This window comes from Dendrobates tinctorius, unplaced genomic scaffold (genome assembly GCF_039654945.1).
Source record: "Dendrobates tinctorius isolate UK_male_01 unplaced genomic scaffold, ASM3965494v1 ptg000192l, whole genome shotgun sequence".
NCBI lineage: Eukaryota > Metazoa > Chordata > Amphibia > Anura > Dendrobatidae > Dendrobates > Dendrobates tinctorius.
In genome coordinates, this window is record NW_027361859.1 from 9963698 (window position 1) to 9986905 (window position 23208).

The 23208-nt window shown below is 45.1% G+C and overlaps 1 protein-coding gene across 1 annotated transcript in view; it reads right to left on the reverse strand.

Annotated features, from left to right (window-relative positions):
• Window positions 1-15344: 15344 nt before the first annotated feature.
• Window positions 15345-23208, reverse strand: part of LOC141055868 (uncharacterized) — a 172926-nt gene continuing 165062 nt past the window's right edge. The window contains 1 exon segment of the mRNA XM_073552585.1: window positions 15345-16876. Within this exon segment, the coding sequence (XP_073408686.1) occupies window positions 16119-16876 (758 nt within the window). The 3' untranslated portion in view covers window positions 15345-16118.

Consider the following 23208-nt stretch of genomic DNA (forward strand, 5'->3'; position numbering starts at 1 on the left):
ACCCAGTCATCATCTACCTGCTCAGCTGTTTGGTAATCAGCCTCACTACCTTCCTTCGCCAGAAGAGGGAGTTCATCAGACCTCACTGGTGAAGGGAAAAATGAACTCACAACAGCAGCAGCCACTTGGTGGGAAGTGGGGAAGCCGTTGGATCCCCGAGGGCTCCTGGCGCTATCACTGCGTGTGACAGCGGCCACGGTTGCTGCAATCACGGTTATTACCCACTTCTCCTCTGCTTACAACCAAGTCACGTGTCCAGACTGCATAACCTGGCACTTTGACATCCCGTTTGTGGAGGAACCCTGCAATGAGGCCTTACCTGGGAGGCCTACCTCTCCTGGGACCACCCAGTCCTCAATTGCATGCTCCTCCTCTGTAGCTGTCTAACCCCTCTGTGACAACCTCATAGAACAAACTGTTCCAGCCGTTGTTGTGCGCTGGGGACTCAATACATTCCATGTACCATTAAGGAACAAGCTAATTAGTCCTTTCAACATGTATATGCACTCCTGATGAACTTCCTATAGAGGGGAAATGCGTCGAGTTTCATTTACTGCATACATGGTTTCTTTTTTTTCATAGACTTTTAACTTAATGATGAGCTCACTAAGTTGTATCCTATCTGTTTATTTGTGGTGTGGATGGTTGCACCACCTACGCGATGCAGCTTGGGTTATGAATATTGATGCGGTGGATATTTGGTGGTATATTATAGATGAGAGAATTGCAAGAAATCAATAATCATTATTTACATTGAGTTAATCTATTGCATTGTTTCATATTAGTTAATCTGCACCACCTTCCTTCTTTAGATGAGCTCTTTTTTGATAAACACCACTTTTTATTGAGTTTGTTAAGTGTACTATTCAGCAGTTAATTGATGCTATTGATATCATGTCGAAGCACTCTAGCACAGTAGCACTTTATATACAGTATATACCCCATGAAATCAGCCAATTAGGGTTATTTGGGATCGCCGTTGAGGAGCGGGGGCACCAGTCTCATGAATCAAATGGGTGCCAACCTCCACTGACAAGCAGGGACAGAATAAGGACAGCCACACTATCTGCCCCATGCCCAGAATATACATATATACTGACTGCTATTTTACGGTCTCCCTTTTTTTACTGACAAATATCATTTTTGGCAGTGTCTATCGCTGAATACACTCCAACTAACTAACTTCTTTTCCACCCTTCCCCTACAGGGTTTCCAAGGGTTAGAAGGGAGAGCCGATGGTGAGCAGGCGTGCCATTTGCGCAGGAATAGGGTGTCAACCTCCACTGATGGGTGGACGGATACAGCTATAGAATAGTGTCTATTTTTGAATTGGTGATGGTATTGTGTTTTTTTGCACCGATTGTTAACTTTTTATTAATTAGTCTAAAAATATCTTTTAATATATTGAAATAGTAGGGTTTTCTTCTGGGAATTTTTTCATAAGACAAAAAAGAAAAAATTGACCATATCCGAAAGGAAATTATCTCCCAATCCCCTCATACCATGCACTGTTCTCCCTCCCACACTGCACCTAGCTCACTCTCTGATTTTGAACCAGTCACAGAAGAAGTAATCAGGCTCCTTGCATCTTCTCGCCATACCACTTGCACCATTGACCCTATTCCGTCACATCTTCTCCAGTCCCTTTCCCCTGCTGTCACCGCTCACCTAACAAAAATATTCAACCTCTCTCTCTTTGGTATATTTCCCTCCTCATTTAAGCATGCCATCATACATCCATTCCTTAAAAAACTGTAAACCAAAACTGTGCCGCTAACTATAGACCTGTCTCTAATCTTCCCTTCATCTCTAAACTCCTGGAACGCCTGGTCCACATCCATCTTATCCGCTATCTCTCAGATAACTCTCTTCTCGACCCGCTTCAATCCGGTTTCTGCTCTTTACACTCTACTGAAAATGCCCTCACTAAAGTCTCTAATGATCTACTAACAGCTAAATCTAATGGTCACTATTCCATGCTAATTCTCTTGGATCTCCCTGCAACATTCAACACTGTGGATCATCAGCTCCTCCTCATTATGCTTCACTCCATCGGCCTCAAGGACACCGTTCTCTCCTGGTTCTCCTCCTATCTCTCTGACCATTCCTTCACTGTGTCTTTTGCTGGTTCCTCCTCCTCTCATCTTCCCCTTACTGTTGGGGTTCCTCAAGGATCGGTTCTAGGCCCCCTCCTCTTCTCCTTGTACACTGCCCCTATTGGTCAAACAATCAGTAGATTTGGTTTCCAGTACCATCTCTATGCTGATGACACCCAATTATACACTTCTTCTCCCGACATCACGCCTGCCTTTTTAGAAAACACCAGTGATTGTCTTACTGCTGTCTCTATCATCATGTCCTCCCTTTATCTGAAACTGAACCTGTCAAAAACTGAACTCCTTGTGTTTCCTCCCTCTACTAACCTACCTTTGCCCGACATTGCCATCTCTGTGTGTGGTTCCACCATTACTCCCCAGCAACATGCCTGCTGTCTTGGGGTCATACAGTGCTGTGCAAATTAATTGGGACAAAGCATTTTTTTAAGTAAAATCGTAAGTTGGTTACCAGTCAGTGATTCAAACCAGTTGTAACTGCTTTGAACAGGTGTGAGTGCCTGTTCAAAGCAGTTAAACTGGTTTGAATCACTGACTGGTAACCAACTTATGATTTTACTTAAAAAAATGCTTTGTCCCAATTAATTTGCACAACACTGTACTTGATTCTGAGCTTTCATTCACCCCCCCACATACAATCACTGGCTCGCTCTTGTTATCTGCACCTCAAAAACATTTGTAGAATTCGACCTTTTCTTACTTTCGACTCTGCAAAAACTCTTACTGTTTCTCTTATTCATTCTCATCTGGACTATTGTAACTCTCTACTAATCGGCCTCCCTCTTAGGCCTGATTCATACCTCCGTCATCGGCGGTCAGTTGAAATCCACCAAAGGTTGAAACCAGCGGATCCGTGACGGACGGATGTCAGCGGAGCACGTAGGATGAAGGATCCATGGGAGAAGCGATGCAGCCAAATTTAAAGCGACTGCGGCGGTCGCGAATTGCATGTAGATTGCGGGAGCTGGAGTAGCGCGATATCGCGGGAGCTGGAGTAGCGTGATATCGTGGGAGCTGGAATAGTTGGGAGCTGGAGTAGCGCGATATCGCGGGAGCTGGAATAGCCGGGAGCTGGAGGAGCGCGATATCGCGGGAGCTGGAGTAGCGCGATATCGCAGGAGCTGGAGTAGCGCGATATCGCGGGAGCTGGAATAGCCGGGAGCTGAAGGAGCGCGATATCGCAGGAGCTGGAGGAGCGCGATATCGCGGGAGCTGGAATAGCCGGGAGCTGGAGGAGCACAATATCGCGGGAGCTGGAGGAGCGCTATATCGCGGGAGCTGGAGGAGCGCAGTGACGGGTGAGGAGAGAGAATTTTAGCGGCTCCCGGAGTGGCATTTATGGGTTAATGCTGAAATTAGCGGACCGTCAAAGCAAAAAAACGTCGCAGGGTCCGTTTCATCTGCCCGGGAGCCGCTAAAATCTTGGCGGATCCATAAAAAAACGGTTGGGATGGACGACAGTCAGTCAACACCCGCCAATAATGTAAGTCTATGGGGGAAAAACGGATCCGCCCCTTTTTTGGCGGATCCGTTTTTTTACAAATTTAGCGGATTTTGACTGAAGGGAAAAAACGGATGTGTGAAACAGGCCTTACCAAACTCTCCCCTCTTCAATCTGTCTTGAATGCTGCAGCCAGGATCATATTCCTCACCAATTGTTATACCGATGCCTCTACCTTGTGCCAGTCATTACACTGGTTACCCATCCACTCCAGAATCCAGTACAAACTTATTACCCTCACTCACAAAGCACTCTATGGCTCAGCAGCACCTTACATCTCCTCCCTTGTCTCAGCCTGCCACCCTACCTGTGCCCTCCATTCTGCTAATGACCTGAGGTTAACATCCTCAATAATCAGAACCTCCCACTCCCGTCTCCAAGATTTTTCACGTGCTGCACCAATTCTTTGGAATGCACTACCTAGATTGATATGATTAATCCCCAATCCCCAGTTTTATGCATGCCCTAAAAACGCATTTGTTCAGACTGGCCTACAACCTCAACTAATTAACCTAATTATCCCTGTGTGGCTCATTCAAAAATATTTTTTACCATATTCAGGTTCCTCGCATCCTGTTCTCTCATGCTTTATGCATTTAATAGCCCTCTGTGCCTGTATTGTTATATACTTAGGATGTTAACTGGTTGATGCAGCATTACAGGAACACCCGATTCATACACTATGGCTGGTCCGAATAATGAAAGCAATTGTTACCATCTACCTTTCGTGTCTCCCCTTTTTTCTCATAAATTGTAAGCTTGCAAGCAGGGTCCTCATTCCTCTTGGTATCTGTTATGATCTATGTGATTATTGTTATGCTGTAATGTCTATTGTCTGTCCAAGTCCCCTCTATAATGTAAAGTGCTGCGGAATATGTTGGCGCTATAGAAATAAAATAATATTATTATTATTATTAAATTGTCCCACCAGTTAACCCCTTCAGTGAATACCGTCAGAAAAAAAAGAAGCAGAAAATGATGCTGTAATGCTTGATCATCATACAAAGTGGAATAACGGATCAAAAAGACAAATGGAAATAAAAATGGTGATCATGTGCTGCAAATAACAAGCCAGAAAAAAAGCTCAATCAGTGGAAAAAATAAAAAGTTATAGTTCTCAGATTAAAGCGATACAAAAATAATTATTTCTTCTATAAAAAAGACTTTATTGTGTAAAAATGCCAAAACATTAAAAAACTATTAAAATGTAGTAAAGCCCATATTGGTCACTTTCGGGCTGTTCTCCAGAGACTCAGGGAGAACCAGCTCTTTGCTAAATTAAATAAATGCTCATCTTTTGTTCAGGAACTGTCTTTCTTGGGTTTCATTGTCTCTGGTGAGGGTTTCTGTATGGACCCCAAGAAGGTTCAAGCTATTGTTGATTGGGTGCAGCCTCATGATCTGAAGGGGCTTCAGCGATTCTTAGGATTCGCCAATAATTACCGGAGGTTTATTAAGGAGTTCTCTTAAGTGGTCAAGCCACTCACTGATTTGACACAGAAGGAGGCAGATGTTAAGAATTGGACTGCCCCTGCGGTACCTGCGCGTCTGTCTTTAAAGAAATGCTTTATGACGGCCCCGGTTCTGGTACAACCAGATTCATCTGAACCCTTAGTGGTGGAGGTGGGCGCCTCGGAGGTGGGGGTCGGGGTGGTGTTATCTCAAGGACCCGCCACATTGACCAATCCAAGACCATGTGCCTTCTTTTCTAAAATGTTCTCGGCAGAAAGAAATTATGATGTTGGCAATCGGGAACTGCTGGCAGTTAAATTGGCTTTTGAGGAATGGAGGCATTTTTTTGAGGGTGCAGCTCATCCCATTACAGTGATTACTGATCACAAGAACCTGGCGTACATTGAGTCTGCTAAAAGATTGACCCCAAGGCAGGCCCAATGGTCACTTTTTTTTCCCGGTTCCAGTTCTCGATCACTTTTCATCCAGGATCCAAAAATGTAAAGGTCGATGACTTGTCCCGGAGTCTGGATCCGGTTTCTCCTCCTGAACCTCCATCCTCCATTCTTCAACCTGGGGTGGTGGTGGCTGATGTCTCGTTGGAGTTGGAATGGAAGATTCGAGAAGCTCAGTCTCAAGCTCCCTCATCCAAACCGGTTGATAAATGGTTTGTTCCAATTCGGTTTCGCCTTAGGGTTCTTGGAGAGTTCCATGATTCGACTTTGAGTGGTCATCCTGGGATCTCGGCTATGCAGGGAGCCATCACAAGGGTTTTTTGGTGGTCCTCGCTTATGTCTGATGTCAAGAAGTTTGTGTCTGACTGTGGCATTTGTGCCCGCGCTAAGAGCTTTCATAACCGGCCGGCGAATTGGTGCCTTTGCCAGTTCATGATAAAATCTATGGACAAATGTGTCCATGGTCTATCACCAATCTTCCTCCTTCCAAGGGCAATACTGTCATTTGGGTGGTGTTTTTCCAAACAAGCACACTTTGTACCCTTGGTGGCTTTGCCTTCTGCGGAAACTTTGTCCAGGTTGTTTGTACAGCATGTGATTAGTTTGCATGGTGTGCCTTTGAATGTGGTGTCTGATTGTGGAGTACAGTTTGTGTCCAGGTTTTGGAGGGCGTTCTGCAAAAGGCTGGGTGTTGAGTTGTCCTTTTTGTCCGCATACCATCCAGAGACCAATGGTCAGACTGAGAGGACCAACCAGTCGTTGGAGCAAATTTTGTGTTGTTTTTCCACTTCTAGACAGGATGACTGGTGTGATGCATTGCCGTTAGTAGAGTTTGCGAACAATAACCACGTTAATCACTCCACAGGCATTTCTCCATTTTTCTGTAATTATGGGTTCAATCCACATTTCGGGGAGTTCTCCCATTTGGACTCCGGTTGTTCTGGGACTTTACCCCAGATCCAATATATATTGCATATAAATAGTGATGAAAGCATTGTGTTTTATGTACATTGATCGGTTTACTGCCTAGTGAAATTCCATATGTGTGCATATAGACACTAAGTGTAAGTGCGGGTCTGCCTGTACATGGACATATTCGGTAAGGCTAGGTTCACATTAGCGTTCGGGGGCATTGCGGAGGGCTACTTACTTCCTCCGTTAAGCCACACCTACTTCCGCATACTTCTGCATGCGTCCTGCGTGCCCATCTTTAACATTGGGTACGTAGAGGTATGCGAATGTATGAGGATGCGTTGTTTTGACGCGCCCGCCGACCGCACGAGAACGCAACAAGTTGCATTTTGTGCAGACGGGCGCATCAAAACAATGCATCCGCATGTCCTGCGTACCCAATGTTAAAGATAGGTACGCAAGACAAATGCAGAAGTATGCGGAAGTAGGCAGGGATTAACGGAGGAAGTACGCAGCCCCCCGCAAAGCCCCTGAATGCTAATGTGAAACTAGCCTAAGTGTGTTCATGTCAAGTTGTTCATGCATTTGCAGCCTGTAGATAACGCCAACCGCACATGGGTCAATGATCTGCATGTGCATTATGGATCAGTAGCATCCATGCTATTTTAGTTTAAGTCTCTATATGCTTTCAAACCAAAGGCTTATTTTGGAATGGATTTGTAATATGCGTTTTGTGTGAATGGGGAAAAAGAGTGAGGGTCTCAAGGAACAGATCCCCTCACCTTCTAAGGTATTTGCCACTTTAACCCTAGCAATGGTGAAGTTCTTAAGGGATGGATTGAATGTCGGTTAGAATTAGGGTGGTTTCACATTAGCGTTTGGCGCTGGTCAGCGCACCGTCAAAAGGACGCATGCGCCGCCAAACGCATATCTGCGCACGGCCTGCATCCCCAGTGCTAAAGATAGGGGACACAGGACGCATGCAGCGTCATGCGCCCGTAGGCGGAGCTACCGGAAGAGGCGCGGCAGAGGGCGGGGCTTAGTCGCGGCCGTGCGCAGGCCGACGCTGCTGCCTGAAACGCTAATGTGAAACCACCCTTAGACAGTGTTCCTCCCCGCAGTCAATTTAGGTATTGTGACATCACTCCCTACTCAAGAAATTCTGACCTGCCAAGTAAAGATCTGCGTATCTATCCATGGAGGAACTTCATCAACAATCTTCAATCAAGACTACAGGAGAAGTGCCTGATGGAAGTCATGTCTGATGCATTTCTGATGGAAGTCGTGCCTGATGTAGGTTGTGCCTCTGCTACAAAAAAGCATTGAGGCCTAACTACAGACTGTGACACCCAGCAGTCTCATCAAGCCAGATATACTCAAAATTCTGATGAAGCAAGCTGCAGGAGAGTAACGTGAAGTCTGGCAGAGTGAGGGGTGTCCACAGGATGACGCCGGCCGACCTACGGACTGTAAGGGTGAAGCCATTCCAGAGTTTGACCAGTCAAACTTTTAGAAAGACGACATTGGGATAGGTGGATACCTGAAGACTGGCAACAACATGACCAGAGAGAAAAGACATAGCAAAAAGACTTTGATAACAAAAAGACTTTAATTAAGATTCAAGAAGCAGACGAAGGAGTATTCTGTGAATGGAGATATTGGGTTACGGTGAACGGCAGGGAAGAGCTGATGGCCATGTGGATGATGTCTAGGTACCTAAGTGCAGAATTATACTTCATTCCATCCTGAACTGTCACAAGTTATAAATGCGGTTGAGTAGGCAAATAAATCCCAGCACAACACTTCCCTCAAATTTCATTGTCGTGCTCTCAACAGGGGGATTGTAGAAGGGAAGTGTCCCAAAATGTACATCATTATATAGAGATGTGTATAGTGCATATTTTGTGTATATGCACGTCTATATATAATTCCCCCACATGTATTCTACATGGAGCAGAAGCCCCTCCTCCAGCTTGCTGTATTACAAGGTAAGGTCCAGCCAAGTGCTAGTAAAACAGGTTTAATCAGGATTGAGGGGATGTATCTTAGTGGACAATATACTGGTCACATCATCCCCACACCTGGGGCTGGACACACCTCTTTCTAGCTGGATATACAGATACCAGAGTTGTGCTTTTGTCTCTCTCTCTTGCTGCCGGGAGGGAACCATGAGGACCACATGGCTGAGTATCTGTAACCAGAGGCGTATCTAGGGGGGGCAGCTGGGGCAGTTGCCCCGGGCGCAGCCGGCAGGGGGCGCAGTCGGGCCGCCTAATGCAGTGGTCCGCAGTGTCCTCCCTGGCGGCTGCGTTCTGCCATCCCCCCGGCCTGAGAGTCGGCGGTTCTGTGTCAGCTGTCAAGTTGACAACTGGCGCAGAGAAGGTGCGCGTGCCGGCTCCCAGAGAACAATTGTACTGGCGTCTATACAGACACCAGTACAAAAGAAGCTCTGACCGCCAGGCCAGAGCGACGTCAGCAGCGTGATCAGGTCATGTGATCACGCTGTTGACATCACTCCCCGGCGCCCAGAGCGAACGCTAGTGGTAAGTGCTCCACTGTGGAGCTGAAGACACCGAAGATGGGGGGGTTAATGTGGGGAAGGGGGTTAATGAGTGGGGATGGTGGTTAATGTGTGCGGGGGGGTTAATGTGTGGGGTTAATGAGTGGGGATGGGGGTTAATGTGTGGGGGGGTTAATGAGGGCATGGGGGTTAATTTGTGGGGGGAGTTAATGTGTGTGAGGGGGGTTAATGAGTGGGGATGGGGTTAATGAATGGGGATAGGGGATACTTAATGTGTGGGGGGATTTGGAGTGGGGGGTTATTTAATGTGTGGAGGGATTTGGAGTGGGGTTGAGGGGTTCATGTGTGGGGGCATTTGGAGTGGGGATGGGGGTTATTTAATGTGTGTGGGGGGATTTGGAGTGGGGATGGGGGTTATTTAATGTGTGGGGGGATTTGGAGTGGGGATGGGGGTTATTTAATGTGTGGGGAAATTTGGAGTGGGGTTGGGGGTTATTTAATGTGTGTGGGGATTTAGAGTGGGGATGGGGGGTTATTTAATGTGTGGGGGGATTTGGAGAGGGGATGGGGGTTATTTTATGTGTATGAGGGATTTGGAGTGGGTATGGGGGGTTATTTAATGTGTGTGGGGATTTGGAGTGGGGATGGGGGTTATTTAATGTGTGAGGCATTTGGAGTGGGGAAGGGGGATTTAATGTGTGTGGGGAGATTTGAGGACACAAAATGAAGAGTATGTACGAGGAAACAGTATGGGGGATGGGTGCAGAGAGTATGGGGAGCGAACGGGTTAATGTATGTGGACACAGTATGGGGAGTGAGGGTGATGGGATGTGTGCAGACACAGTATGGGGAGTCGGGGGTATGTGTGAGCAGACCGTATAGAGAGTAAGGGGTAAATATATGAGGAGACAGTATGGTGAGCAGAGGGGATGTTAGAGGAGACAGTATGAGGAAGGAGGGGAATAGTGTGAGGCGACAGTATATTGCAGACATTTTTATTTAGGAGCATTATAATGACACTTCTATGTTTAAGGGGATCTTGTGGAGATTTGCTGCAGAAGACCGGAGAAGATGGACGTCTACAGAGACAGCTGTGGATGAGAAAACTCATCATGGGGTCTGGACAAGAAGAAAAGGAGACCGACTGCAGAGAGGACGTCATCTATAAGGTACCTGGATGTAAATATTATTTGTGATACTGACTAATTCTCATGTTTTTATTCGTTAGGAACATTAAAGGGGTTGTCCAGGCTTGTGCTGAGTCTGCAGTCATTCTATGTGACTGCAGACTTCTGAATTCTCACAGTGCTCACTGAACGCTGTCACGATTCTCTCGTGACGGTAATTTACATACATGCGGTCACATGCTGACTAGACGTGTGTGGCCTCACTCCATGAAAATGGAGCGAGGCTGGGCACGTCTAGTTGGAATGTGGCCAGAAGTATACAAATCACATACTTGTGCTGACATGACTGAATATCAGCAAGGGAGAATCCTAAAAGTGTGCAGTGCATTAGTTGTGAGAATTCAGAAGCCTGCAATGTCAGGATTCAGCTCTGTAGGTTCCAGTAGTCATCACATGGACACTTCACTCATATGCGATTTTCATAGTTATGGTCCTGTGACAACGAGCTTCTGTTCCTGCTTTCAGTTTTTTACTGAACATTGAGAGGATTAGAGAGAGCAGCTCATGGGTACATGACTGACTGTACAAGTCGGATATGTACTTGGGGGGGGCGCCAAATCAAATTCTTGCCCCGGGTGCCAGAATGCCTAGATACGCCTCTGTCTGTAACCTTTTACTTACTGGGCCTTAGGGATAGTGAGCCATAGGTGGGAGGGCTGATATTGCATTTGTGATTTGGGTAATTCAGTCAGTTAATTGTGGGTTTTGAATGTGTGATACTGTTGTGATATTACTGTATATATTACAGCTCTGACAAAAATTAGACCACTGCAGTTTTATAAAAATCAGCTTCTCTACATGTCTGACAGCCATTCCATTCCAGTGTCAGTTGAATTCCAACCAGAGTCCACCTCATTCTACTTAACCCCTTCCCGACCTGTGATACAGTGCATGTGTCATGAAAGTAGGTGCCAATACGACCCATGACGCATACCCTGTGTCATGACTTCAAAGCCCCCCTGCAGGTCGGGTGACCGGGGTCACTGAAAGGTCACCTGACCCGCAGATACAGGGGGCTTTGTACTTCACCACAGGGGGCGTGGCTTCGCCCCCACGTGGCTACGATCGCTCTGATTTGCTGTTAAAAGTGAAACAGCCAATCAGAGCAATAGTAATATTTCATCAATGAAAATTGATGAAATATTACAATGCAGCCATGGCCGATGCTGCAGTAGCATCGGACATGGCTGGTGACCCAGTTCCGACCCCCCCCCCACGACACACGGGGCCGATCGGGCCCCCGATACCGACTGACGGCGGTAATGTGCTGCCGCCGTCATCATCTGCTCCCCTCCCCCTTTTCTCCGACCCCCCCCCTCACCCCCCCGGTACCTCCAATGTCCCGCTCCGGCTCCCGGTGTCCGCCGTCCTGATTCATGGGCGTCGCCATCTTGGAAAATGGCGGGCGCATGCGCAGTGCGCCCACCTGGATCTGAAAACACTGCAGATTCATTCATTCATTTTGATCACTATGATATTCTTTCACAGTGATCAAAATGAAAAAAATAGTAAATAAACCCCCCCGTTTATCACCCCCATAGGCAGGCACATATAATAAAATAAAGAAATTATTTTTATTTTTCCATTAGGGTTGGAAATAGGGTTAGAAATAGGGTTAGGGTTAGAAATAGGGTTAGGGTTGGAATTAGGGTTGGAATTAGGGTTAGGGTTGGAGTTAGGGTTGGGGTTAGGGTTGGAATTAGGGTTGGGATTAGGGTTAGGGTTGGAACTAGGGTTAGGGTTGGAATTAGGGTTAAGATTAGGGTTAGGGGTGGCTTGTGGTTTGAGGTAGAGTTGGGATTAGGGTTAGGGGTGTGTTGGGGTTAGGGTTGTGGTTAGGGTTATGATTAGGGTTGGGATTAGGATTAGGGGTGTGTTGGGGATAGGGCTGGAGTTAGAATTGAGAGGTTTCCACTGTTTAGACACATCACGGGGTCTCCAAACGCGACATGGCGCCACCATTTATTCCAGCCAATTTTGCATTCAAAAAGTCAAACAGTGCTCCCTCCATTCCGAGCCCCGACGTGTGCCCAAACAGTGGTTTACCCCCACATATGGGGTATCAGCGTACTCAGTAAAAATTGCACAAGTTTGGGGGTCTAATTTCTCCTGTTACCCTTGGGAAAATAAAAAATTGGGGGCTAAAAAATTATTTTTGTGGAAAAAAAATTATTTTTAATTTTTACGGCTCTGCGTTATAAACTTCTGTGAAGCACTTGAGGGTTCAAAGTGCTCACCACACATCTAGATTTTTGTGGTCCAATTTCTTCTGTTAGCCTTGTGAAAATAAAAAATAGCGGGCTAAAAAATCATTTTTTAGGAAAAAAATGATTATTTCTTTTCACTGCTCTGCGCTATAAATTTCTGTGAAGCACTTGGGGGTTCAAAGTGCTCACTACACATCTAGATATGTTCCTTGGGTGGTCTAGTTTCCAAAATGGGGTGACTTGTGGGGGAGCTCCAATGTTTAGGCACACAGTTGCTCTCCAAACACGACTTAGTGTCAGCTAACGATTGAAGCTAATTTTCCATTCAAAAAGTCAAATGGCTCTCTTTCCCTTCCGGGCCCTGCCGTTCTCCCAAACAGTGGTTTATGACTACATATGAGGTATCGGTGTACTCAGAAGAAATTGCCCAACAAACTTTAGGATCCATTTTATCCTGTTGCCCATGTGAAAATGAAAAAACTGCTAAAATAATTTTTTTGTGAAAAAAAAAGTAATGTTTTTTTTTACGGATCAATTTGTGAAGCACCTAGGGGTTCAAAGTGCTCACTATGCATCTAGTTAAGTTCCTTGGAGGGTCTAGTTTCCAAAATGGGGTCACTTGTGGGGGAGCTCCAATGTTTAGGCACACAGGGGCTCTCCAAACGCGACATGACAGCCGCTAAATATTCCAGCATATTTTCAATTCAAAAAGTCAAATGGCGCTCCTTCCCTTCTGAGCCCTGCCGTGCACCCAAACAATGGTTCATGACCACATTTGAGGTATCGTTGTACTCAGGAGAAATTGCCCAACAAATTTTAGGATCCATCTTATCCTGTTGCCCATGTGAAAATGAAAAAAATGATGCTAAAACAAAATTTTTGTTGGAAAAATTTAAATGTCCATTTTTTCCTTCCACGTTGCTTTAGTTCCTGTGAAGCACCTGAAGGGTTAATAAACTTCTTGAATGTGGTTTTGAGTACCTTGAGGGGTGCAGTTTTTAGAATGGTGTCACTTTTGGGTATTTTCTGCCATATAGACCCCTCAAAATGACTTCAAATGTGAGGTGGTCCCTAAAAAAAATGGTTTTGTAAATTTTGTTGTAAAAGTGAGAAATCGCTGGTCAACTTTTAACCCTTATAACTCTCTAATTTTTTGTTAGGGAGTTATGTAAAGTAGACATGTGGAAAATTTTATTTATTAACTATTTTGTGTCACATAACTCTCTGGTTTAACAGAATAAAAATTCAAAATTTAAAAATTGCGAAATTTTCTCCAAATTTCCGTTTTTTTCACAAATAAACGCAAAAATTATCGACCTAAATTTACCACTAACATGAAGCTCAATATGTCACGAAAAAACATTCTCAGAATCGCTAGGATCTGTTGAAGCGTTCCTGAGTTATTACCTCATAAAGGGACACTGGTAAGAATTGCAAAAAATGGCCAGGTCATTAAGGTCAAAATAGGTTGGGTCATGAAGGGGTTAATGTGCTTCTGATTAGGTGATCACCTGAACCAAATCTTATTTAACGAAGGAAAGTATAAAAATCCCTGCTGTGGTGTTCACAATCCTCTTGCTATACGACTAGCTGGATGGCAAAACAAGTGCTAGTAATATCCCAAAAGTAATAGGAATGAAAAAATAACTTTTAACCATGCCATAGGAGTTGAAAAGTCTTGAGTGAGGAAAAGAAGGGCTCAATTCTGGCTTTACTAGCAGAGTGAGAGTCATGTCGCCTCCATCCTTTAAATTTCTAAGACAGCAGTCCATTACAACAAGGTCAAGCAGCTGACATTGGGGACAAAAAAGCTACAGACCAGCAGAGGGTGAAAACGACTCTCCACTGACCGGGATGACCGTAATCTTATTCAAATGTTACTCAGCAACCGCAGGATGACATCAAGTGACCTACAAAAGGAATGGCAAATGGCAGCTGGGGTGAAGTGCACGGCAAGAATAGTTTGTAACAGGCTCCTAGAGGTAGGGCTCAAGTCATGTAAAGCTATAAAAAAAAGCCTTTCATCAATGAGAAGCAAAGGAGAGCCAGGCTAAAGTTTGCAAAAGACCATAAGGATTGGACCATAGAGGACTGGAGTAAGGCAATCTTCTCTGAAGAGTCTAATTTTCAGCTATGCCCAACACCTGGTTGTCTAATGGTTAGACGGAGACCTTGAGAGGCGTACAAGCCACAGTGTCTTGCATCCACTGTGAAATTTGGTGGGGCATCGGTGATGATCTGGGGATACTTCAGCAAGTCTGGAATTGGGCAGTTTAATCTTTGCAAGGACGTATGAATCAAGCCGCATACAAGGTTCTCCTGGAAAAACAGTTGATTCCTTCTGCTCAGGCAATGTTCCCCAACTCTGAGGACTGTTTTTTTCCAGCAGGACAATGCGCCATGCCATACAGCTAGGTCTATCAATGTGTGGATGAAGGACCACCACATCAAATTCCTGTCATGGCCAGCCCAATCTCCAGACCTAAACCCCATTGAAAAACTCTGGAATGTAATCAAGAGGAAGATGGATAGTCACAAGCCATCAAACATAGAAGAGCTGCTTACATTTTTGTACCAAGAGTGGTATAAGGTCACCCAAAAGCAGTGTGAAAGACTTGTCGAAAGTATGGCAAGAGGCATGAAAGCTGTGATTAAAAATCATGGTTATTCCACAAAATATTGATTTCTGAACTCTTCCTCAGTTAAAACATTAGTATTTTTGTTTTTAAATGATTATGAACTTGTTTTCTTCACATTAATTGCGGTCTGCAAGCACGGCATTTTTTTGCTATTTTGACCATTTCTCATTTTCTGAAAATAAATACAAAATTTAGTGCTTGGAAATTCGAAGATATGTTGTCAGTAGTTTATAGAATAAAAGGGCAATTTGCATTTTACTCAAAAATATACCTATAAAGAGAAAAATCATACAAACAGAAAATTTTGCAGTGGTCTCTTAATTTTTGACAGAGCTGTATATATTTATAGTCGCCTGCTTGGGTATAAATATACAGTATATGTATGTAATAGACTGTAGGCTTGTGTGTGTAATAAATATTCTTTATTGATACACTGTTCTATCTCAGGTAGTATATAAGGAAAAGATAACATTAAGACATTACTAAGTGGATATTAATTATTAATAGTTGAGTTTGGCGTTAATAGTTCATATCAGACCTCAATAGAGGTGCAGGGAGAGTTCCCCCTTTAATAACTATAATTTTAGTATTTTTAAGAGGAAGATTCGTCCTTTATCAGGGCCACAAGAGAATTGCCTCACAGTGATAGTGTGACAAAAAAAATGGATCACCATATCAATGTGACTGGGATGGAAAAACAGTCATCAGCATAGACAAAATATCAAAGGTACAAATACCCAGGCTATATACAATGAAAGTAGGTGCCACGGAGGTGTAAATACATAAGCAGGAAAAGTAATGTGCCACCTGAATATAATATATAGTGTGTACAAAATATAGGGAAAAGAAGTGAATAGGATCAGGAAATGCAAGACCTGTGAGGGAATAGTTGTGATTGCGATAAATTAAAATCGGGCAAGTTAATATAGGCAGGAAATGCAAAGCCTGTTAGAGTAAAACAAATCAGGATAGGATGGAATAGTGTGGGCATGGGCACAAAGTTACCTGTGCAGTTCACGATCACTGGTGCGGCGCACACCCCGACGCACGTTTCAGAACGTATCCTTTTTATAGGGGGTTCATTCTGAAAATGCAAAAAAGGCTTCTCCCTGCTCGGACTTCTCTGATGTTTAAAAACATGAAAAAGGCTTTTCCACACTGTGACTTCTCTGGTGACTAAGAAGAGATGATTTCTTCACAAAATATTTCCCACATTCTGAACATGAAAAAGGCTTCTCCCCTGTGTGAGTTCTCTGGTGTATAACAAGACTCCATTTCTGGTTAAAACATTTCCCACATTCTGAACATGAAAAAGGCTTCTTCCCCGTGTGAATTCTTTGATGTATAATAAGATTACATTTCTGGGTAAAACATTTCCCACATTCAGAACAGGAAAAAGGCTTCTCCCCTGTATGGGTTTTCTGGTGCTTAACAAAATTTGATTTCTGAGTAAAATATTTTCCACATTCTGAGCAGGAAAAAGGCTTCTCTCCAGTGTGGGTTCTCTGGTGCTTAACCAAGTCTGATTTTTGGTTAAAACATTTTTCACATTCTGAACATGAAAAAGGCTTCTTTCCTGTGTGAGTTATCTGGTGTATAATAAGACTCCATTTCTGGTTAAAACATTTCCCACATTCGGAACATGAAAAAGGCTTCTTCCCTGTGTGAGTTCTTTGGTGTATAACAAGATTACATTTCTGGTTAAAACATTTCCCACATTCTGAACAGGAAAAAGGCTTCTTCCCTGTGTGAGTTTTCTGGTGACTAACAAGATTTGATTTCTGGGTAAAACATTTTCCACATTCTGAACACGAAAATGGCTTCTCCCCTGTGTGAGTTCTCCGGTGTCTAACAAAATCTGATTTATGGTTAAAACATTTCCCACATTCTGAACATAAAAATGCCTTCTCCCCTGTGTGACTTCTCTGGTGACTAACAAGATCTGATTTTTGGTTAAAACATTTCCGACACTTGGAACAAGAAAATCTATTCTCCGCTGTGTGAATTTGTTGATGTTTAAGAAAAGATTTTTCGAGGGGAAAACTATTTCCATATTCTGAACGTGAAAATGGCTTCTTTTCCTTAGTAGTGTGCAATGAATTAGAAGACAGGACCTGTTTCCAAGGATCAGATGACAGATCTTTCCTGTGAAGGAATGATGGTGTATCTGGAGTAATGACATTCACTTCACTTGTATTCTGTGGGATCTCAAGATCATCTGATTTAAAAATTGAAGATGTCAGCTGTCCCTCTGATCTCCTCGTACAGTCATCTGCGAAGAGTAAAACCAATTGTTATTTATGAATAACTGATCCTTGAAAGGTATATTTATGAACATTTCAACTTAAACTGTCTGTAAAAATGACAAATTATGTAAAAATATTGAATTATTCACCAAGACAATAATAGTTCAACAGTATCTACATTATTACTGACTCAAAAACTCTTGAAAAGCAACTTGACTGCCAAAAACCAATCCAGCAATATCCGTTATCCCAAAGTCAAATCTCTCCCTCGCTTCTGAGCCTTGCTGTGTGCCCAAACCACATTTAGCACCCATGTATTTGGCACTACTATAGTGAGAAGACCCCACTTAACTTACAGTGTGTATTTCCTGGAGCACAATCTGGGCACAATGTGTTAGGCCTGTTTCACACTTCCGTTTTTTGACGTCAGTCAAAATCCGCCAATTTTTGAAAAAAACGGATCCGCCAAAAAAGGGGCGGATGCATTTTTTTCCCCCATAGACTTACATTAGTGGCGGATCTTGACTGACGGTCGTCCGTCCCACCCGTTTTTTGAAGGAACCGCCAAGATTTTAGCGTCTCCCGGGCAGATGAGACGGACCCTGCAACGTTTTTTTTCTTTGACGGTCCGCTATTTCGCTATTTTGAAGTGCGCATGCTCGGGAGCTTTACTCCGGGAAGAATTTTAACCATGAAATGCTGTTCCGGGGAGTCTCTCTCTCTCTCCTTCGCCGGATGCGACAAAATTAGCGGCCACTGACATCCGTATGTCACATACCGAAAGCGGGTCCGCTACTTTTCGTTTGGGACGGATGTTACCTGTCCGCCTTCAACGGAAGTGTGAAACAGTAAAATTGCAATTGTGCAATTTTCACACTCCAACATCCACTTATTGCTAATTTCAGGAAAGTGCCTGTGTAGTCAAAATAGTTATCACCCCTATAAATGAATTCATTGAGGGTTATAATTTCCAAAATGGAGTCACTTTATTGGGATTTCTACTGTTCTGGTTTTCTACCATTTTGTCATATAAGGGCTTATGAAGATGGTGTGTCCCATCTCCTCTGGGATCTACTCCTGCGACATCTGCTTCTGTCACCAGGAGCCGCCTTATTCATTCTGCAGGAGGCGCTGGTGATGGAGATATCAGAACCAGAAGCTCTGTTTAGCCACTAACATTAGGATGCCTGGGACCTGTAGTGCCATCCAGTCTGGCAGTATGGGTGTTTGTGCTGTCTAGCTGGAGTAATCTGCTCCCTGCTTCAGCAGTAAAGCACCACACCCTACTAAATCTCCAAGCATATTGCTGGAAACTGCCATATACAGCCTTGTTCTCCTCTGGTTCAGTCCAATGTGCTCAGCTCCCAGCTTGTATATTTGTTTCCTTAACTATCATAAGGGCAGGGGAGTAACAACCACAGTTGTAGCGGGTCACGGGCCCCCTGACGCCAGCAAAAACTTGAACTGGATGTGAGTCCTCAGATGCTTTATACTATATAGAGGATTATGGGCTGTGCATTATACTTCTTCTATGGAGCCTCATGACTTCTATGTACACCCCTGGTAATTATAATGGTTTATTTCATTCCATACATTAAAGAACAGCATCAGAATGGGGGACAAGTACCAGGATGGAGGATATATAAAACCAGCATGGGGCCAGGATGAGGGGGTACCCAGTCCAAATCTTGCAGGGGGGGCAATCAGAATCTAGTTATACCAGTATTTTCTGTCAGACGAATTTCTGGAAGAAATAATGGACATTTAAATAGAACTTTTCATAATAGTGCAGAACTGAGGTATTGTAATGTTTCCGGATGTTCCATGGAGTCTGTTTTGCCCTTGTCCAAGATGGAGTCTGATACTTCGCCCTGTCCTTGAACTTCCTGTCTGTCCTGCTATTTACCGAATATATTAGTGTATAAGCAGAGTTTTTCAGCACATTGTTTTGGTGCTGGAAACGCTCCCCTCAGCTTATACACGAGTCATTGCCCCAGAAAGCCGGCGGGGGAGGAGGAGCAGCAGGTCACAGAGGCAGGAGCCGGCGGTTGTGGCTAAAGCCTGTGCCGCTGCTGTAATAGCGCACAGTGCCAGCCGCTGCCGCCAGTTTCCAGCACACATTAGACTCACCTATCTGCGCGCCCTGGGTGCTGGCACTGCATCTCGTTCTGGCCGCCGGTGCCTGCAGCTCTTCCTGTCAAGCGATCATGTGGCCCCGCTCATTAAGGTAATGAATATGCACTGCTCTCCACTCCCTTAGTCATGGAGCACATATTCATTACCTTAATGAGCGGGGCCACATGATCGCTTGACAGGAAGAGCTGCAGGCGCCGGTGGCTGAAACGAGATATAGTGCCAGCAGCTAGAGCGAGCATGTAGGCGAGTAGGATGTTTGTTCTTTTTCAATAGGAAACATGCAAACAGGGATACGGGATAAGGAACCATGCATACAGGGACGGGATGGGGGAGGAATGCATGCAGGGATGGGACGGGGAGGCATGCATTCAATGACAAGGGACATGGGAGGCATCCATACAATTACAGGGATGGGGAGGCATGCATACAGGGACAGGGAGGCATGCATACAATGACAGGTGAGGCATGCATACAATGACAGGGACGGGGAGCCATGCATACAATGACAGGGACGGGGGAGGCATGCATGCAATGACAGGGATGGGGAGGCATACATGCAATGACAGGGACGGGGGAGGCATGCATACAGTGACAGGGACGGGGGAGCCATGCATACAATGACAGGGACGGGGGAGGCATGCATACAATGACAGGTGAGGCATGCATACAATGACAGGGACGGGGAGCCATGCATACAATGACAGGGACGGGGGAGCCATGTATACAATGACAGGGACGGGGGAGCCATGCATACAATGACAGGGACGGGGGGCCATTTATACAATGACAGGGACGGGGGAGCCATGTATACAATGACAGGGACGGGGAGCCATGTATACAATGACAGGGACGGGGGAGCCATGCATACAATGACAGGGACGGGGGAGGCATGCATACAATGACAGGGACGGGGGAGGCATGCATACAATGACAGGGACGGGGGAGGCATGCATACAATGACAGGGACGGGGGAGGCATGCATACAATGACAGGGACGGGGGAGGCATGCATACAATGACAGGGACGGGGGAGCCATGCATGCAATGACAGGGACGGGTGAGGCATGCATGCAATGACAGGGACGGGGGAGGCATGCATGCAATGACAGGGATGGGGGAGGCATGCATACAGGGACAGGGATTGGGAAGGCATGCATACCAGGACAGGGATGAGGGGACAGTGCATACCCGGCTTATTCTTGAGTCAATATGCTTACCCAGTTTTCCGTGGCAAAAGTAGATGCCTCGGCTTATATTCGGGTTCGCTTATGCTCGAGTATATACGGTAAGTCCAGGTAGGGAGATCCTTCTTGCCTGAGTATTTTGTTGCTGTTGGCTTCTGAGTTTCCTCCTTGCTTGCTTCTGGAGTTCCTGCTGCTGCTCGTTACTCGAGGCTCTGCCTCATCACTTCCAGCTGCCTTCACTCCTCTGTGCTGCTTCCTGATCCTGGCTGGGGTTACCTATTGTCCAGACTTCAAGTGAGGAGCTATACATTTCTGGGACCACTGTGGTCTGTAAGACTTTCCGACATTATTATTACCTCTTTGACTGTGTCTGTGCGGGCTGTGGTGCTGGACTTGAGCAGGACTTTTCAGCCCAAAAGGTACACTTAGAGACCTTCTCCTTGTTATGCTACACTCGTGTATTTCTAGACTTCCATGAAAGGTGTCGGCTCCTCTGCATATTTCACGACTTTCACGTATAAGTGCTGGTCACACTTTGCTTCTTAATACGGCTGGACTTCCACGTGTAAGTGCAGTTCGCACTCATGCGTCATATTACTGCTGGACGTGTTTGTATTAGCGGTTGCACCCCGCTATATGTTTGCTGGATATTTCCGTTTTGTGCTGGGCATTTCGCTGTAATTGCAGGAAAGTCTCTGTTAGTTTATGTTGTACTTCTTGCTTTGTTTATATACAGTTTATTTGTCTCAACTTTGGTCTCAGATTCATTTTATCCCACGCAATCAGATTCCATAGTACCTACATAATTGTTACTGGTATCTTAAATGTAGATCTCAGGCATTTGGAAGAGGCAATGGAGACCTTTTTTAAAGACCACCAGGGAGTTACAGACTTAAGGGGGTTTTACACTAAGCGATATCGCTAGCAATATCGCTAAAACGTCACTGGTTTTGTGACGTTATAGCGATATTGCTAGCGATATCGCTATGTGTGATACTTACCAGCGACCGGCTCCCCCGCTGTCCATCGCTGATCGCGCGAGAATGTCCGGCTCCATTTCTCGTCGGGCGCTTCCTGCTGAGACTTCCTGCTGTGACGACAAGCGACGCTGGACGCGGGCGGGAGGAGGTCAGGATCGCTGTGTGTGAAAGGTGAGTATCGCGCGCTGCATCGCTGTGAGATCTTTCTGTATGAAAGCTCACTAGCGATCATTTAGCGATGCACCAGCGATCCTGACCGGGTCGGATCGCTGGTCGGATCGCTGGTGCATCGCTAAATGTAAAAGGGCCTTTACAGTGGGTTCGGAAAGTATTCAGACCTCTGTAAATTTTTCACTCTTTGTTTCATTGCAGCCATTTGGTAAATTCAAAAAAGTTCATTTTTTGTTTTCATTAATGTACACTCTGCACCTAATCTTGACTGAAAAAAAACGGAAATTTAAAAATTTTTGCAAATTTATTAAACAAGAAAAACTGAAATATCACATGGTCATAAGGATTCAGACCCTTTGCTCAGACACTCATATTTAAGTCACATGATATCCATTTCCTTGTGATCCTCCTTGAGGTGGTTCTATTCCTTCATTGGAGTCCAGCTGTATTTAATTAAACTGAAAGGATTTGATTTGTAAAGGCACACACCTGTCTATATAAGACCTCACAGCTCACAGTGCATGTCAGACCAAATGAGAGTCATGAGGTCAAAGGAACTGGCCAAGGAGCTCAGAGACAGAATTGTGGCAAGGCACAGATCTGGTCAAGGTTACAAAAGAATTAATGCAGTACTTGAAGTTCTTAAGAGCACAGTGGCCTCCATAATCCTTAAATGGAAAAATTTGGGACCACCAGAAGTCTTCCTAGACCTGGTTGTCCAGCCAAACTGAGCAATCGTGGGAGAAGAGCCTTGGTGAGAGAGGTAAAGAAGAACCCCAAGATCACTGTGGCTGAGCGCCAAAGATGCAATAGGGAGATGGGAGAAAGTTCCACAAAGTCAACAATCACTGCAGCCCTCCACCAGTCAGGCCTTTATGGCATAGTGGCCTGACGGAAGCCTCTCCTCAGTGCAAGACATATGAAAGTCCACATGGACATGCTAAAAAAACACATGAAGGACTCCCAGACTATGAGAAATAAGATTCTCTGGTCTGATGAGATGAAAATAGAACTTTTTGGTGATAATTCTATGCGGTATGTGTGGAGAAAACCAGGCACTGCTCATCCCCTGCCCAATACAATCTCAACATTGCAACATGGTGGTGACAGCATCATGCTATGGGGGTGTTTTTCAGCAGCAGGGACAGGATGACTGGTTGCAATTGAAAGAAACATGAACGCAGCCAAGTACAGAGATATTGTGGATGAAAACCTCTTCCAGAGTGATCTGGACCTCAGACTTGGCCGAAGGTTCACCTTCCAACAAGACAATGACACTAAGGCCTCTTTCACACATCAGGTTTTCGCCGTCAGGCGCGATCCGGCGCTTTTGACAGAAACCGGATCCGGCGAAATGCAATGCCGGATCCGGTTTCCCCCCCATTGACTTGCATTTGCGCCGGATCGCGCCGGATGGCCATGCATTTCATCCGGTTTTCGCCGGATCCGGCAATGTGTCGCGATCCGGCGTCTGGAAAAAACGGCTACTGTAACGTTTTTTGTC